Below are 16385 nucleotides of genomic sequence, written 5' to 3' on the forward strand. Positions count from 1 at the left end.
CGAATAAGTAATTTGGTAGATAATTGATCAACTCAATTTTGAAACCATCACCATATAACAGCTGTTATAATGAGCGTAAACGCGTTAACATATTATAACAGTTGTTATAATGCTATCACATATCGAGATTAATTAGGATCACAAATCGCAATCTAAGTCAACTCTAAACGCCACATCGATTAAGGTAGGCGGGGGGATCCAAACACGGACCCGTCTCCTTTCCGCGCACGGAGGAGGCAAGCGTCGACTATTCCTTCTCCCTCTCTCGCTAGTTCCCCACGACGACGCGCCTTCCGTGGTGTGGTGGTGACCCGTGAAACCTCATCTGTTGTTCCGCATCGACATTTGACATTCTCTTTCGCCATATGATAGCGCTCGATCTCGTTCTCCCCCGTATGGTGTGAGAAGACGACCGGAGGAGGGATCCATTTTCGTTTCAGGAGGAGGGAATGGCAGGAGGGATGGGGGATCCGGCGTCGAGGCGGGCGATGGACGTGGAGCGGACGTCGCTGTGCAACTGCGTGGTGAACTTCTTGCTGCAGGAGAACTACCTACTCACGGCCTTCGAGCTCCTCCACGAGCTGGTCGAGGACGGCCACCATGACCAGGCCATCCGCCTCCGAAATTTCTTCGCCGACCCCGCCCTCTTCCCCTCCGACCAGATCTCCCGCTTCAACGCCCTCCGAGGTTCGATTCGCAGACCCTTCCTCTCCTCCTGATCCCCTTTTGGACCCCTTCTTGTCTCATTCCGTTTCGCCAAATGGTTTTTCTTGAAAAAAGGAATCACGTTCTTATGATTGTTGTGGCGTTAAACAGCCAAGGCATCCATATGATTTGTGTAGAACATGTTTGATGACGTCTAAACAAACAAGACCAGCCTTGAGGTGAACGTGCCTGCTGTTTCATTTGCGTAAGATTGATCCGAGATTTTTAGGCCATTCGATTGATCATATATTTTCATGATAACAACGACTGGATTTGTTTCAGCAATTTAAATTGTAATATCATTATGCGATCGATCTTCATGATCGGTCGGTACTCTTATGCGGCCATTTGGCAATGGACATGGATAATGATAAGATCATTGGGTTGCTATTGATGTGTGTTTATCTGTTTGTCAAGACTCTGATGCAACTATTTTGGATTCTTTGATCCTCTTCGTTCGGTTTCTTTTTTTCAAAATGATCCATTCACGTCTAAAGATGTTATTTTTTAACGTGATGGATCTCCTGGAAACTCTCTAGCAACCTGAAATTTATTATTGTCGGTTCCTCTGACTCTTCTTTGAAGCTTGACCAAGTTGTGATATCTTTTTTGAGTAAATATGTAAACTTTATGGACTTACTTGCAACTTCTACCACTAGACGTTTTCAGATCCTCAAATGTCATGTTGTTTCCCACTATTATTTGATGTTTCGTTGCAGCCAATATAATTGGAGCCAAATTTGGTGATCCATAACTCAATTTCAGGTCACCATAACTTTGGAACAGTGATCTTAGCTTTTCCTTTACCATTCTTGGTCGATTATAAGTTCAAAATGTTGGACACTTTTGATACAAATTCCTAGGTTTATCAGCGTTGAGATATTTTTAGGACTGTTTTTTAAGTATAGTAATAGAAATCCATTAGACTATATACAACAAAAACCTTGGATTTGAAAATTTCTATTCAATTATAGTAAATTTAAGATTTTACGAGTATTTTTATAAAATATATGACAATTTTTAGTTGCAGTTGTTGAGGTCGATAAGTTTGCAGATTTCTTCCTCTGCCAAAAAAGGAAAGAAAAACTGTGATGCAGGATCTTTTGTTGTAATTTGATCTTTACAATATCCTGTTGATTTGATGTTTTCGACAAATGTAATCATTTGAATCAGGACAACATTTTATGCATTTCTACATCACATACCAAGATTGACCAAGGAGGAAATAAAAGCTGAGTTAAAATTTAAGAAAATGGAAGATAATGTTGACTGAAGATGCTCTACATGAAAGGCAATTAATTCCCGTTGAAGATTTTGCTATCTAGTAAGATCATTTTATGAAGTGAAAATGGAAGTTAAGATTCTACAGAAATGGTAAACAGGATGATCAGTATGATTAACCATTGATTTTAAGAATTAGAAATTTTGTTTCTTTTCTCTTCTTGTACTTGAGAGTTCTAAGAAAAGTTGGAAGAGTTGTAGTGAAGGACATGACTAAATGAATGAAAAATTTCTTCTCTTATTATGTGTATGGATGTATAAGACATTCATTCCTAGGGGCGATTCTTAAGAGTCCAGAATATGGTACATATCCCCTGATGGCTTGATGCCATCATCCATGCATGATGCTTATCCTGTGTAGGAACAAGGTTTGATGGCTTGATGTCATCATCCATGCATGATGCTTATCCTGTGTAGGAACAAGGTTTGTGTGATGCATTAGAACCAGAGTGAGAGTGGTATTTGTCTTCTCCTCTCTCTCTTTTTTCTTCCACCTTTATGAAACAAAATACGTATTTTCTTTGCACCTAGAGCCCCTTCATCCTTTCATCCTACATCAAATTGTTAAGTTCCAATTGTGATCATTGGACTTGGTAGTTCAAGCAACATAAAGTAGAACTTCTATGTTTTTTATGTCCAAAAATGTAATTTTGTTTTGTTGATTGTATGTGATAAATTTGGTTCCATCAACTGCAGTTGGCTCATGGTTTGTGTGATTAATTCATATGATATTTCTTGAACTTGTTCCAGTTGCAGATGCACAAAATGTGCTAGAAGAGAAAGTAACAGTAGAAGAAAAGTTGGCAATCACTGAATATGAGCTTCGTTTAGCCCAAGAAGACTTGTCAAGACTCAGGGAGGAGTTACAAAAGCAAAAACAATATTTTCCTGATGACCTTAATGGTCCGTTCTTAATGTTTAATATAATCCCTATGATTTGTGTGAAGCATGCAATAGATGAAAATGTGTTAGATACAATTAATTTACAATAGTCCATCCTGTCAGTGATTTAGAATCTTTCTGCTAGGTATTTATTTTAGAATCAAACAGTTGAACTCATACCTAAGGTAAATGCATTACTATTGTGGCTAGATAGTAAAATCAAGATGGTATAAGAATGTTTTGTTGCACACTGTGATTTCAGATTATGGGTTACTAAACAGAAATCATCTATCCTAGATAAAAACAGGAAAAGAAAATCCTAAGGTGCTGGCATGCATAATGTTGAGATCTTTTGATCATTATGTTAATAAAATCTTAATTTTTTTGAATTTTCTTTTTGTAATATGTGTACTATTTTCACTGTCTACTTGATTGCTTGGTAATTTTGAACTTAATAGAACAAGATGGAACTTCTGAAGCAATCTTAGATATAACCAGGCTTGTATCATAATTATGGTGGGTCCTATGTTGGATCTCTTCATGGATCAAATTTCTGACAATAAGTTTGTTTTCTTTTTTAAAAGCTTCAAAGTGAGTAATCTATGAGAATGAAAACATGTCTATGAACAAAATGTAAAACAAGTTTTGTTTTGTTTAGTCTGTCAACTCTTATCAAACGTATACTCACCCTCCTTCTACATTAATGCATGTGTAGTAGATGGCTCCATCAAAATGTAAAACAAGTTACATTTTGTTTAGTATGTAAACTCTTAACAAACATATACTCACTCTCCTTTTACATTAATGTTTATGTAGTAGATGCCTCCATCAACCATAAACTTGTATATAATGCCTGTGATCCATAAAGTAGATTGTACAAAATAATAACATAGGTGGTAAGAGCTCATAATCTCTCGAAACTCAATGCCCGCATCAAACATGCTTTCATCTTGTTCGAAAACTATTATCTTGCTATTGTCATTTTTTTATCAATTTAAATTCATGACATTTTGGCAATTGTAACTGTATGTTCTTGGTTTGTATTTTACATGCATATTGCATGAGATTTATCATATCAATGGGTTGCTAAATGATTAATACTTATTTTGTGCCTTTGTCTTGAAAATATTATTTTATGAGAACATTACATTAATGCTATTCTTAAATTCTAGTTCAGGGTCCAGTTCAGATATTTCGGTGACTAATGGCCCTACAACTCTACATAACACGAGGAAGATCTCTTATGTCTCTTTAGGCCCGTTAAAGGACACTGAACGGAAAGATCTAAATTGTGCTGTGAAGGAATACTTGCTCTTTGCTGGGTACCGCCTTACAGCTATGACATTTCTTGAAGAGGTGAGTAGATCTTTATTGTATGATTGCAAAAATTTATAGAAAAGTTTCTAGTTCAACTATATCAGCAGGCTGATTATTCATTTCACATAATAAATTTATAAATATTCATTTCAAGTAAAGGACAGCCTTAACACAAAGCTAAAAAATCTTTTAGCTGTACTATTTAATCATGTTCCATCGATTAATCAACAAAAAATCAGGACTGTGAAAGACAACTGCCAGAAGAAAAAATGATATATTTACTCTGCTGGTATCTAGTTTCTCCTCATATTCTTTGTTGCTTTGTGCATTTCAAATTTGTTTGTTGGAATCACATGGTTCACACAAATCTATTTTCATATGCTATTGGCTAACTTCTTGGGTTCTACCTTTTCTTTTTCCACACATCTGTCCTATATTTCCACACATGCAATTCTACCTATGTTTGCCTAGTACTCTCATTTGCACTTATTTCTTTTTATTCAATACTATAATCATACTTGTTCTGTTTCGTGTATGATTTTATGTCATGACACATCCCTGATGGTTACATACTGGCAAAAGTTGCTGAGGTATCTGTTATAAACCACTTCATACTCGACACTCCCAGACACTGATGCATTCGGTATCTTATAGTTGATATACTTGATGGCCAGCATATGCGATTCTTGGTGTAAGCCTTTGATAGATTGGCGCTTTGGGGTTTTTGTGCGTTGCAACAAACAAAGACTAATTTTCTGATGTGCATGGGTTTAGAGGATCTGTTTAGTATGTAGATATGATAGTTTATGAAATATTGATTTCTCATGATTTTGACTAGTTTTATAAAATGATCACGATTTGCAGCATGATTGCAATAGATAATAGGAAACCATGTTGGTATAAGCTTTAGTTGGACATGAATGGGGAACACGTGTGTAAATCAATGTTATCTTTTTCTAAAGGATGAAATCTTTTTAGATGGATTGTCAAGATTTTCCTACTTCAGTGAAACAAGAGAGGTTGACACCTTCATTGCAATAATTCCGAGTATGTGAAGTGAAGGACTCAAAGAACACTTGTATTAGTAAGCAGAGGTTATGTTTTTTCCATGGTGGGAACATGGCTTTTGAATACCATGCTAGCAAGTCTCAGTATCCCCCATTGCAACAATTACACTTTCTAACATGGTACAGAAAGCTGATGCACATGGCATCCTTATAATCTGCTATTTCAGTGATTATAACTATCTAATATGACATTAGTTTCTACTTTTTTGATAATTTTAGATGAGAACTGGAAACTATGTGCTTCCATGCAGTATTACATATGATTTGATTAAGCTTCTGCTGCATGAATTTCTTCATGACAATATCTTTTACCTACATTTTTCTTTTGTTCTATATATAGTTATATCTTGTTTATTATAGGTATCTATGCTCTCTCAAGCACATCATTTACATTCCTGTGTATTAATTGACTAAAATTTTCCTATTCCTTGATTCTGTTTATGCTTTTCTTGATACTAATGCTTTCTCTATTCATTCTTGTGCATGACTTGCTTGAGCACATTTTATGTTGCCTTATTGTATTGTAGGTCACTGATCAAAACCTAGATGTGTGGCTGAAAAGTTCAGCTTGTGTTTCTGATGCTTTGCGTCGTTATTATTATCAGTATCTTTCATCCACCTCAGAGGCTGCCGAGGTACTTTATCCAACATATCCTGACAGGTTTACAGTTATTTCTTCTTTTGGTTGTGGAATAAGCAATATTTGATGAAGAAGAAGTATTGAGGATGGACTATACTTCAACCAATTGTTGTCTTTTTGTTTTATTTGGCAAGTTTTGGTTCAAATCCAAATTAGTTGTATTCCATGTTCGATTGTAGTATCCATAAATCTGTGCAAAGTGCTTTTTGCCCTCAAAATGACATTTTATACCATTCAGGTGTTCATGTACACTCATTGTATTTGCTTTCGAGGCCCTATGTCATTTTTTCTGTTTAATACATGTCGACGATGTTTTCATTAATAGATCATACTTTCACAAGCTTAATGAAGGGCTTGTTTTGTTTTGTAGTAGTCGCAGCAGTCAAAAAGTGTCACTTTACTGGATGACGTTTCCAGAAAATGATTGTGAAGTTTACTATTTGATTTATCAATAAAATGGACAAAGGAAAATTAGTTACTTGATCCGTGAGTTTTCTTTAATAACTGTAGATGTGGAAAAGAAACATGTCTTATCTCTCTTTTCTTTTGTCGCTTTCAAGGTAAGCATAGGGCATTTCAGGATGCTGGAGATTGTAAATATCTTTTGCGTCAGTGGTGACCAACGGCTGATATAGCACTATAAATAATTATTTGACGATCAGCAGTCAAAGACTTTAGGACACAAGTAGCTGTAGCCAACAGTTGGCATATTTTGATTGTTAATCATTAGCGGACTGAAGAATGGTGTTGCACATCATGGCTGCCACTCGACTAACCTTTGGTGATTGGCAGCCTCAGCCCACCATTTGGTGTCTGTTGGCTGCTGGTAGAGATCATAGTTAGCACGCAATGACTAGCAGTAGACAAGGTAGTATTCCAATTTTAGTAGCCTAGTTTCAAACTTACATGGAACTCTTATGTCTAGTTTGGAAATGCAATAATGACTTGGAGACACTATTGTTTGTCCTACATTCATCATTTTGGGATCAAGAGCTGTCAATGGTTTGTTTCATTTCGAGTCTGATCGATCTCAAATGTAAAGTGTTGACCAGCATATGACCCAACCTCCATCTCGCTGAAGATCCTGGAACTGAACCTAGGTGATTGGTTTTGCAGGTCAATCTGATCCACTCTGACTTGCCAATCAGACTATATTACTAGCAGTCAATTCGACTCAGGCTTGGGGAAGTAAATGCAGAAACACCTATGTCTGGCTGCTTCTTGTGGTCCAATAGATTCACTTGATCATCAAATAGAAAAAGTCGAGTGTACCATACAAACCCTGACCTTCACTGGGGCAAAGGTTTATACCATTGATGGCGGCAGAGAACAAGGTGGTGTGGTCGTCAACAATGGTTCATTTTTTGTGCCTTTATTCTGATCTAGAACCTAGCAGCTCTAAAGCAATTGGAGATACAACGAACATGAGAAGGCAGGAAGAAGCAAGGTGATGTGGTTGCCGGCTGGCTCCTGATTGGCTCAGTACATGCTGCTGCCAAGGCATGACACACTGCCATGCCAACATGGAGGTATTGGCAAGACACAAAAAGGGAAAAGAGAACTGATTCAGTACTTTTAGGATGCTTTGGAAATATATCAGTGATAGTTGAGAAGATTTTATATATCTTGCATGCTGATAATTTGATTTTAGACAAAATATGTATACAACTAGTTATATTGTTCGTAAACTCTTCACGTGAAACATTATTTTAGGAGTCTATGACTAATGGCATTAAATAATTTATAATAAATTCTTCTTATCTTCTCTATACGCTTGAAGCATGGTTCTTCGCCTAGACTAATGCATAACAACAACACTTACTAGTCTGATGATTTGTTGGGTTAGTGGCATCGATCGTGGCTCATGCAACCATGTATATTCAAATCTTAGAAAAAGTTATATGGCATGTACTGGTATACCATGTGTCTGTACATCAGGATGTACTAAACTCATGCCGGTTCAGCAGGCGACTGGCACAGGCCTGGTACCTGAAACATCAAACATGGTTTGAAGTACCATTTTCCATGATGAACAGGTTAGGGATGACAGTTACGCACTTGTTATTGTTCACCATGATATGTTGCTATATATTCTAAAAATATAGAAAAAATCTCAAGCATCATCATATGTGATAGTTATATGTTTACAATGTCTTTTACATCTTTTTTTTTTCAAGGTTTGACATATAAGTTTATCCATAATCTGTCATACTGATATATTGCATTTATATGTATATACATGAATATGTGCAGATGTTATGGTTATAGTTTTTCACAATATTAATGGAATCACTAATAACTTTCACCCAAGGACAATCATCTATATTATTTTCTTTTGCAAAGTTCCTATTACAATATTCCAAACAACATATGGAGCAACATTTGACTCTGTTTCATAATGAATTGTCTTGCTGCAGGAGAAGATTTCCCTTCTTCGAGAAAATGAATTTTTTATTAAAGAAAATCAGAGGCTCAATGATGAGAAAGAGTCCATGCGTAAAAACAAGGAACTGGCTGATAGTCAGATAGTAGTTCTAACAAGTAACTTGGAAGGTGTAAAGAAGGATTTAAAAGATAAGGATACTCTGGTATCGGTCCTGTCCATAATCTTTCTGCAAGTTAGTTTCATGGGCATAGAACTAACATCTGTGTTGTTCTGAAGGTACAGAATCTTAAGCAGTCCATGGATCTACAGAGAAAGCAACTTAATGACTGCAGAGCTGAAATCACAGCACTGAAGATGCACATAGAAGGAGCCCGAGCTAGCAGAAGCTGGACAGCTGGAGAAAGTGAAAGCACAAAGGCTCCTTATACTGACAAGTCTAAGGAAGAAAAGAAAACCTCATATGGTGAACTAGAAGACTTAAAAGGTGTTGATTCCACAACAAGAAATCCAGAACCCATTATAGCTCTTAGCGAGGATGTGCAATCAGAGGAAAAAGTGGTTGAGATCAATGAAGTAGCTGTTGTATCTAAATCTGTTGACTTAGTTTCTACTAATTCAGATGAGAATCATGGTTACCAAGCTTCTGAAGATGTCAGATCCAGGCCTCATAATATTGTTTCTGATGCAGCAAATGTTTCTTGTAATGATAGTGTTGAATACCAAGAGAATGCTCATAAACTCATTTCTGAATTGAAGTCTGAGGATAAAGGATTGAACCAAAATTCAGAGAGTCCCAAGAGGGGAAAAACTCAAAAGATGGTAAATACTTGAAAACATTTGTTATTTTTAAGCATTAGCATACTTCTTTTTGGTGGTTATATAATATTATATGCAAACAGGTTTAGCTTCTTGTTTCTTGTTAGGCACTGGAGACCATACAAATACTTTCAGATGCATTACCCAAGATTGTTCCCTATGTTCTGATCAACCATCGTGAGGTTCTTATTTGAAGTTTCTTTCTGTCTCCATTTTTCTGAAACATTAGATTATATTATTTATGACTTACAAATGCAGGAGCTTCTTCCATTGATTATGTGTGCTATTGAACGCCATCCAGATAGCGCAGTGAGAGATTCCCTAACACACACATTGTTTAATCTTATAAAACGGCCAGATGAACAGCAGCGGCGCATCATTATGGATGTGAGTTACTTCATTAAGACATGGTTACTAAATGATTTCAAGATTTTTTTATTTCTTTATTTTTCTTAATAAAGAAAATTGTAGCTTAAGGAGTTCTGTGTTTTCCTTTTCAGGCCTGTGTAAGCCTAGCTAAAAATGTTGGAGAGATGAGAACTGAAACAGAGTTGCTTCCTCAGTGTTGGGAACAGGTACCCAATGGTTGGCTTAATCTGCTTCATCTATTTAGGCAATCTGTTATTTATTTTTCCATGATGGGACTATGTTATGAAACTGATATGCAGATTAATCACAAATATGAGGAGCGTAGGCTATTAGTTGCTCAATCATGTGGAGAACTTGCAGAGTTTGTTCGACCTGAAATTCGTGATTCTCTTATTCTATCCATCATTCAGCAACTAATTGAAGATTCTGCCACAATTGTTCGAGAAGCTGCTGCTCATAACTTGGCACTGTTGCTTCCACTCTTTCCAAATTTGGACAAATATTTTAAGGTCAGCCTCACTAATGCTCAGAGGCCATCATGGAGCAGAAATTTGAGTTCACAGAATTGTCTAACATGTAAGCTGTATAATAGGCTGGAACAAATGGCACCAGGAGTGGTCTAGGGGCTCACTTCCTGGTTAAAGAAAATGCTCACAGCTGGAATTCTTATCTAAAATTCATCTTTATGTTTCATAGGTTGAAGAGCTCATGTTCCAGTTGGTATGTGATCCTTCAGGAGCGGTTGTTGATACCACAATCAAAGAACTTGTTCCTGCAGTAGTAAATTGGGGTGCTAAACTGGACCATGTTCTACGAGTCATACTCTCCCACATTTTAGGTTCTGCTCAGGTATCTATGTTTCGTATCTTCAGACCTCTTTGGCATTATGGTTTTTTACTTTCTTGCTAGTACACTGACACATAATTTGTCAGCGGTGTCCACCTCTATCAGGAGTTGAAGGATCTGTAGATTCTCATCTCCGTGTTCTAGGAGAACGAGAGCACTGGAATATTGATGTACTGCTTCGGATGTTGACAGGGTTGCTGCCATTTGTCCATCGTAAAGCTATTGAAACATGCCCTTTTAGCTCTGCTATGGAGTCTCTTACCACTTCAGAACAACAAAATTCCTTCTTCTCCACGTCTTTGCTTCAGCTATATGCAGGGTTAGCTACTCACAAATTGAGGACCCTCTAATCTGTCCATTCCTGGAACATATTGGTTCTGAATTAGTTTTATCTTGCTTTAACATTAGCTTATTTATGCATTTTCCTCAAATACGTTGGATAGGGGTCGGACAATTTGGCCTATGTTTGATTGGATGCACGTGGATTGTCTTCCTGACTTGATTCAGCTTTCCTGCCTCTTATCTCACAAGGAAGACAATCTGAGAACTCGAATCACAAGGGTAAGATTGTAATTAGTGCTAACTCAATTAATGCTCTTTAAACTTGCTGCATTTTCTCTGGATAACGAACTCTGACATCCATTTCTTGATTTTTCTTTGCAAACAAAGTACCTTCTGGATGTATCTGAATTCTTTGGGGAGCAATACCTTGTGCATATAATGCTTCCTGTTTTCCTGATAGCTGTTGGCAATGGTGATGGTGCAGATTTGACCTTTTTTCCTTTATCCATGAAGTCCAGAATCAAAGGTATTAAGACCATCTCAAGCTTGTGATTATGTATCCTTTCATTTCAAAATTAATTCATTGTGGCTTAGTTTTCTGAGGTTTTTGAGCTTACATTATGACCTATTAAACATATCTGTGTACCCACGTCATGGCACCCTTCTCCTGTTTAAATTTTTTATTAATTAGGAACCAAGGATTGTATAATGGTTGACCAACTTGATGGGTTAAGATTCAGCTCACAGCATCTTTGGAAGATTATACTTTATAAGTAATAATATCATTAGCAATGTGAGCATTCTTTGGTAATGACTGCCGATCTTGCTTTTCTTTTCCTTTATTGCAGGACTGCAACCTAAAACCTCTGTGGCAGAGAATCTTTCTGTCATGTGCATTCTTCCGTTGTTGTTATCTGGAATTTTGGGTGCTCCAACTATTCATGAAAAATTATCAGATTACTTGAGAAAACTACTAGTGCAAAACAATACTAAAGAAGGTTCATGGCTTGTTCATCACACTGCTGAGGTGATTGATGCAGTTCGATTCCTTTGGTTAGTATTTTGAAATAATTTGTAGTATTTGATCATTATTTTCATATGATTTCACTAAAATTGGATTTAATCCAGCATATTCAATGAGCATCATGGAGTCATTTTTAATATCCTATGGGAGATGGTCGTTAGTGCCAATGTGAATATGCAGACCAATGCAGCAGTTCTCTTGAAAGTTATTGTAAATTGCTGCCACAAATAGTTCAATTACTTTTCTTTTTTTCTTTATACATGATTGGATGTTTTAATGACATTTATGCAAAATTAGGTGCCATATATTGATGTAAAAGCTGCTTCTACACATGTTTTGCCTGCTCTTGTCACTCTTGGTTCTGATCCAGATTTAAATGTGAAATATGCAAGCATAGAAGCATTTGGAGCTGTTGCGCAGCATTTCAAAAATGATATGGTATTAAGGAATTGCCATTACAGTATTCCATTGTTTTTAAAACAAATATCCAAAAGTAGACTGATAAAGCAACTATCTTTCAGATTGTTGACAAGATACGCATACAAATGGATGCTTTTCTTGAAGATGGATCACATGAAGCTACTATTACTGTTGTTCGTGCACTACTTGTGGCTGTACCACATACAACAGACAGGCTACGTGAATATATCCTTTATGTTCTGGGTATTCTGAAATTTGGTTTTTCCTCCTTCTAAATCTCTGTATTTATCCTTGACATTTTTTTACATCTGTTATCAAAAATTTTCCAACTTACTTGCATGCCATCTCATGGAAATGATATCACACACCGCCGTGAGAAAACAAATGTATTTTGCGAGGCAGTTCGTGCTTTAGATGCCACAGGTTTGCTCCCTTCAGATCCATTTCCCTTTTGCTTTGTTTAGTTTCTTGGCAAGATAGTATTGACAAATGTATTACTGTTGTGTATCATTAGTTATCAGTCATGCTCTGATATTGCCATCTAACCTTGCCAGTAGAGCATGTTGACATACTAGAACATTCTGTTGTAGAAGTAAACAGGTAAGTTTCATAAGCCAATTGATTGTTGTACTGTAATATCAGTGGATTTAAAAAAACTGCTATTTATGTTTTTAGAGATGATAACAGTGAAGTTCTTAAATTGAACACAATAAATTATTGGGACATAAAAAGACTAGCAAAAGGCTACTATTGACAACTTTCTGGTTTGTATTGGTCAATCAGATTTAGGTAAATTGGATGAATCACCTTCCTTGGTTTATTTTCTTGTTATTTGGTTGACAGATTAAGAAACAATCTCCTGTTTGTAGGGATAAGGCTGTATACTCTAATCCTTCCCAAAGAATCTCCTGTTTATGTTCGCTCAAGGTAAAGACTTAGAAACTTAATTTTGTTGAAGAAAGAAAATGACTTTCTCTGTCCATGTTCTTTATAATATTAACTACAGGTAAAGAAGTATTTCTCCTCTTTGGCAATGGTGGACACATGTCCCTGGATACTTATTTAATCTTCTATTCTCTTTTTAAGTTGAGTCTTCTGTACCCCAAACTTTGTCGTCCTTTCTCATCTATCCTTTTCCTGGTTTCACATGATCTTATTTGCATACTCACCTCACATTTACTAAAGAAACACTGTTGCAGTTCAAATTGTTGCATGAAATTCACAAATTCTTGTTATTTAGTGAGTCTTTTGCTGATTAATTTTACATGAAAATTCCATTTTTGATTATCCATTCTCTGATCTTCATTAGTGCCAGAATTTCTCAACAGTGAGCAGGATTTTGCACTAGTTTCTTTCAAAGGTTTCATATAAGCAATTCTTTTGACATTACTCATTGATTCCTACCACTAGATCTTCAAAATCATATATTTGTTATTTTACTAAATGTAAACCTAACATTAAAAGAAATTGTAACGTATGTGCTGCAAGATAAATATTGATATATATTTTTCATGTATTACTTTGTTATAACTTCTAACAATGATTTTCATCTTACATTATCATGTTTACATTGTATTTATCTTCTGCTATCATTCATTTATCTAAGTAGCACATGTGCATGAAACTTTATTTGTTATGCCTTCAAATATTTCTCTTTTAGACGAGTCTTGATTGTTCTAGTTAGAAAAGTCAACAGGGCAACCTTAACGCTGCAAGATTGCCACTGTTGAACTTGGGTTGTTAGTGTTAAAGCCTCTACTCGTAGAGGTAAATCTATATATATTTATCTTCCCTGTACTCCACATAGGTGGGAGCTTCATCCACCGAGTCCCTCCTTTACCAGTGACTGCTATAATTAACTACCAGAATTCTTTGTGGATTTTACAATTTGGATATGATGTTTTTCCTAATTATCATTTCCTAAACTTGAATGTCTATTTTCACTTTTTGACATATAACTTCTACTGGACCAGTCTTTTTGTTTAGCCTTTATAGATGTTGACATAATTAATATAATTTGTCTTCAGTGCCATAGTTCTTGAGCACTGAAGACCAAGGGCTAGACCAAGCATATTGTGCCATCAGTCATTGTGTTGTCCTCATGGATCAGTTTTCTTTAGCTTCTGTTGAGTGCAAACTTTGGCTATAATGAAGACAAACTTACACCAGGACTATCACACAAGTAATAGGTCAAGCAGGTAAGAACACCATAGGCCATGAATGGATAATCCCTTTATTCCTTTAAAAGGGGAGTAGGCTTAGTTTGCAAAATTTTTTCATCTTCCAGAAATAAATATGAAGAAAAAGGTCAATCATAATGTGGTTGCAGTTTTGATTTAGTAAGCCTAGTGTAGTAACTAAAACAGTAAAGTAGATGAACATAGCAAAAAGCAAATTCTTAGTTGACTATTAATTTTGCTCTTCTGGCACTTAACTCCGAATCTCAGATTGCTTATTCTGGACTACTAGCCCTATGGTGTTCAGGAAAGGGCTGGTGTAGTTGAGCTTTATCTGTTTCAATGTCAGGGAGCTATAAGTTTGACGAAAGCACTCTGGTTTGCATGATTATAAGCTTCGGCCATTTGATATGAATATGATAATTCTCCATCTGCTAGAGAAGTGCAAGCAACAAACCCAGAGTCATGCTAAAGCAGGACTGTTGTTATTGTAGCTGGTTATCTATGATTTCTTGAAACCTATTCAGATGGGGAAATGCTATCTAGATCAACTGGATCACTCCAATAAAATTTTCTGGGGTTGTAATACCTGATGTGGTGAAACCCACATATCTAAGCCCCACATATTAGGTCTGTGATGGACTAGAACACCCCAGAAAATTTATAGTGGTGATTCAGTCGGCATAACAGCATGGTCCTTACATATTTCATTTTGGAAGTCTCTGCCGATGTCATTAGAGTTGCTCCTTCTGACCTGGATGATTAGTTCTAGTTCTAGTCATGGAAGAACTTGAAAAAGATTGCAGCATTAAGACTGCATTCATTAAACCTTCATAGATCACATATCGGCAAGAGTTTGTTGCATTGGACTTACAATTTATGTTTCATTTTCACCTAAGTAGATAATTTCAAATATTAACTTTTTATTCCAAGAAGCGGAACTTTTCGATTTCAGTCCTGAGTGTTGATTACTAATTCTACAATTTTTGTTGATGTGTACTTTTTGTTTTTTTGACATGGCAATATGAAAGCACCAGGAAGTGTTCTTAAGAATAGAGTTGATCTTCCTGTTGACAAGTCATGATTAGTTTATGAATCTATAAGAACTCCAATATTTATTTTGCATATGAACTCTCGCCAGACTTTTCCATTTTCTGCAGATCTTCCTGCCACCAGTATCCGTGATTTCCTTGTACCCACTATCCAAAACCTTTTGAAAGACCTGGATGCTCTAGATCCTGCTCACAAGGAAGCATTGGAAATTATACTGAAGGAGAGGTCAGGTGGGGCATTTGAAAACATCAGTAAAGCGATGGGAGGCCATATCGGTCTTGCATCTTCAGTTAGCAGTTTCTTTGGTGAGACTGGCCGTCTAGGAAAGAAAGAAGGTGGTGACACGCACGAATATGCTGCTTCGCCACAGCCAAGTCCACCAGCCCAGCAAGATGATACAAGGTTCAGGAAAATGTTGAGGGGCAGTTTCAGTGACATTTTAAGAGGCAAAGGTAAGGGTTCCGAGGAGCCTACAAGACAGTCGGGCTAAAGAGCCCTGAGACACCTTTGGTCAATACTCTCCCGAGGAAAGTTCTCAATACAGTCAGAATGACTCCACAGGTGCAACAGAGATTTGCTTTACTCTCTAATTAATAGTCTTTGATTTGTAATAAGTGACATTTTTGATACTCGAGGTTATTCATCGTAATATAATGAAATTGAACCGAAGGAATAAACTTTGCACCTCTTTGAACTTTATATTGCATTGTCAGACGACTTGTTTTTCAGGCCTTTATGATCGATGAGATGTCCAAGTTGGATGATTAGAGCTGATTAGATGTTCTTGTAATAAACACGGCTAAAACTTGAGATGGATTTTCTTCAGTAAACTTTTGCAATTATAAGTCTCTGTTGGATGGTTAGCGTATTGTTGCACAAGTAATAAAAATTTCTTTCAATCAGAAAAAAGACTTTTGCAGTTATAAACATCTGTCAAGTTTTATTGTAAACTTTTATAAGATGCACTGTCAGTGAAACAGTTTTTCAGGCCTTTATGATCGATGAGATGTCCAAGTTGGATGATTAGAGCTGATTAGATGTTCTTGTAATAAACACGGCTAAAACTTGAGATGGATTTTCTTCAGTAAACTTTTGCAATTATAAGTCTCTGTTGGATGGT

At 36.4% G+C, this 16385-nt stretch overlaps 1 protein-coding gene across 3 annotated transcripts; it reads left to right on the forward strand.

The window, feature by feature from the left end:
- The first annotated feature begins 192 nt into the window (after positions 1-192).
- Positions 193-16113, forward strand: LOC135586803 (uncharacterized). Of its 3 annotated transcripts, XM_065103081.1 has the most exons (20): positions 195-687; positions 2737-2889; positions 4046-4224; positions 5780-5887; positions 8310-8480; positions 8555-9097; positions 9202-9276; positions 9353-9481; positions 9595-9669; positions 9763-9972; positions 10160-10312; positions 10396-10628; positions 10753-10870; positions 10979-11117; positions 11440-11644; positions 11720-11825; positions 11913-12053; positions 12137-12260; positions 12342-12458; positions 15373-16113. In XM_065103081.1, the coding sequence occupies exons 1-20, from the start codon at positions 450-452 to the stop codon at positions 15753-15755; spliced, it is 3600 nt and encodes a 1199-aa protein (XP_064959153.1). In that variant the 5' UTR covers positions 195-449; the 3' UTR covers positions 15756-16113. The 3 variants fall into 3 exon arrangements, 2 of the variants coding, with proteins under 2 accessions (XP_064959153.1, XP_064959154.1); XM_065103082.1 differs by lacking the exon at positions 11720-11825 and having other exon boundaries at positions 12008-12053; XR_010485820.1 differs by lacking the exons at positions 11720-11825; positions 12342-12458; positions 15373-16113 and having other exon boundaries at positions 193-687; positions 12137-12239.
- Positions 16114-16385: the final 272 nt, after the last annotated feature.

Source organism: Musa acuminata, chromosome BXJ2-4 (genome assembly GCF_036884655.1).
Source record: "Musa acuminata AAA Group cultivar baxijiao chromosome BXJ2-4, Cavendish_Baxijiao_AAA, whole genome shotgun sequence".
Taxonomy (NCBI): Eukaryota; Viridiplantae; Streptophyta; class Magnoliopsida; order Zingiberales; family Musaceae; genus Musa; species Musa acuminata.

What these genes read in the sequence shown, in the direction of transcription:
- LOC135586803 (XM_065103081.1), top strand. Translation starts at nt 450, where the DNA reads ATGGCAGGAGGGATGGGGGATCCGGCGTCGAGGCGGGCGATGGACGTG. An exon ending in CTATGACATTTCTTGAAGAG is followed by an intron (nt 4,225 to 5,779) that starts GTGAGTAGATCT and finishes ATTGTATTGTAG; the next exon opens with GTCACTGATCAAAACCTAGA. An exon ending in GGGGAAAAACTCAAAAGATG is followed by an intron (nt 9,098 to 9,201) that starts GTAAATACTTGA and finishes GTTTCTTGTTAG; the next exon opens with GCACTGGAGACCATACAAAT.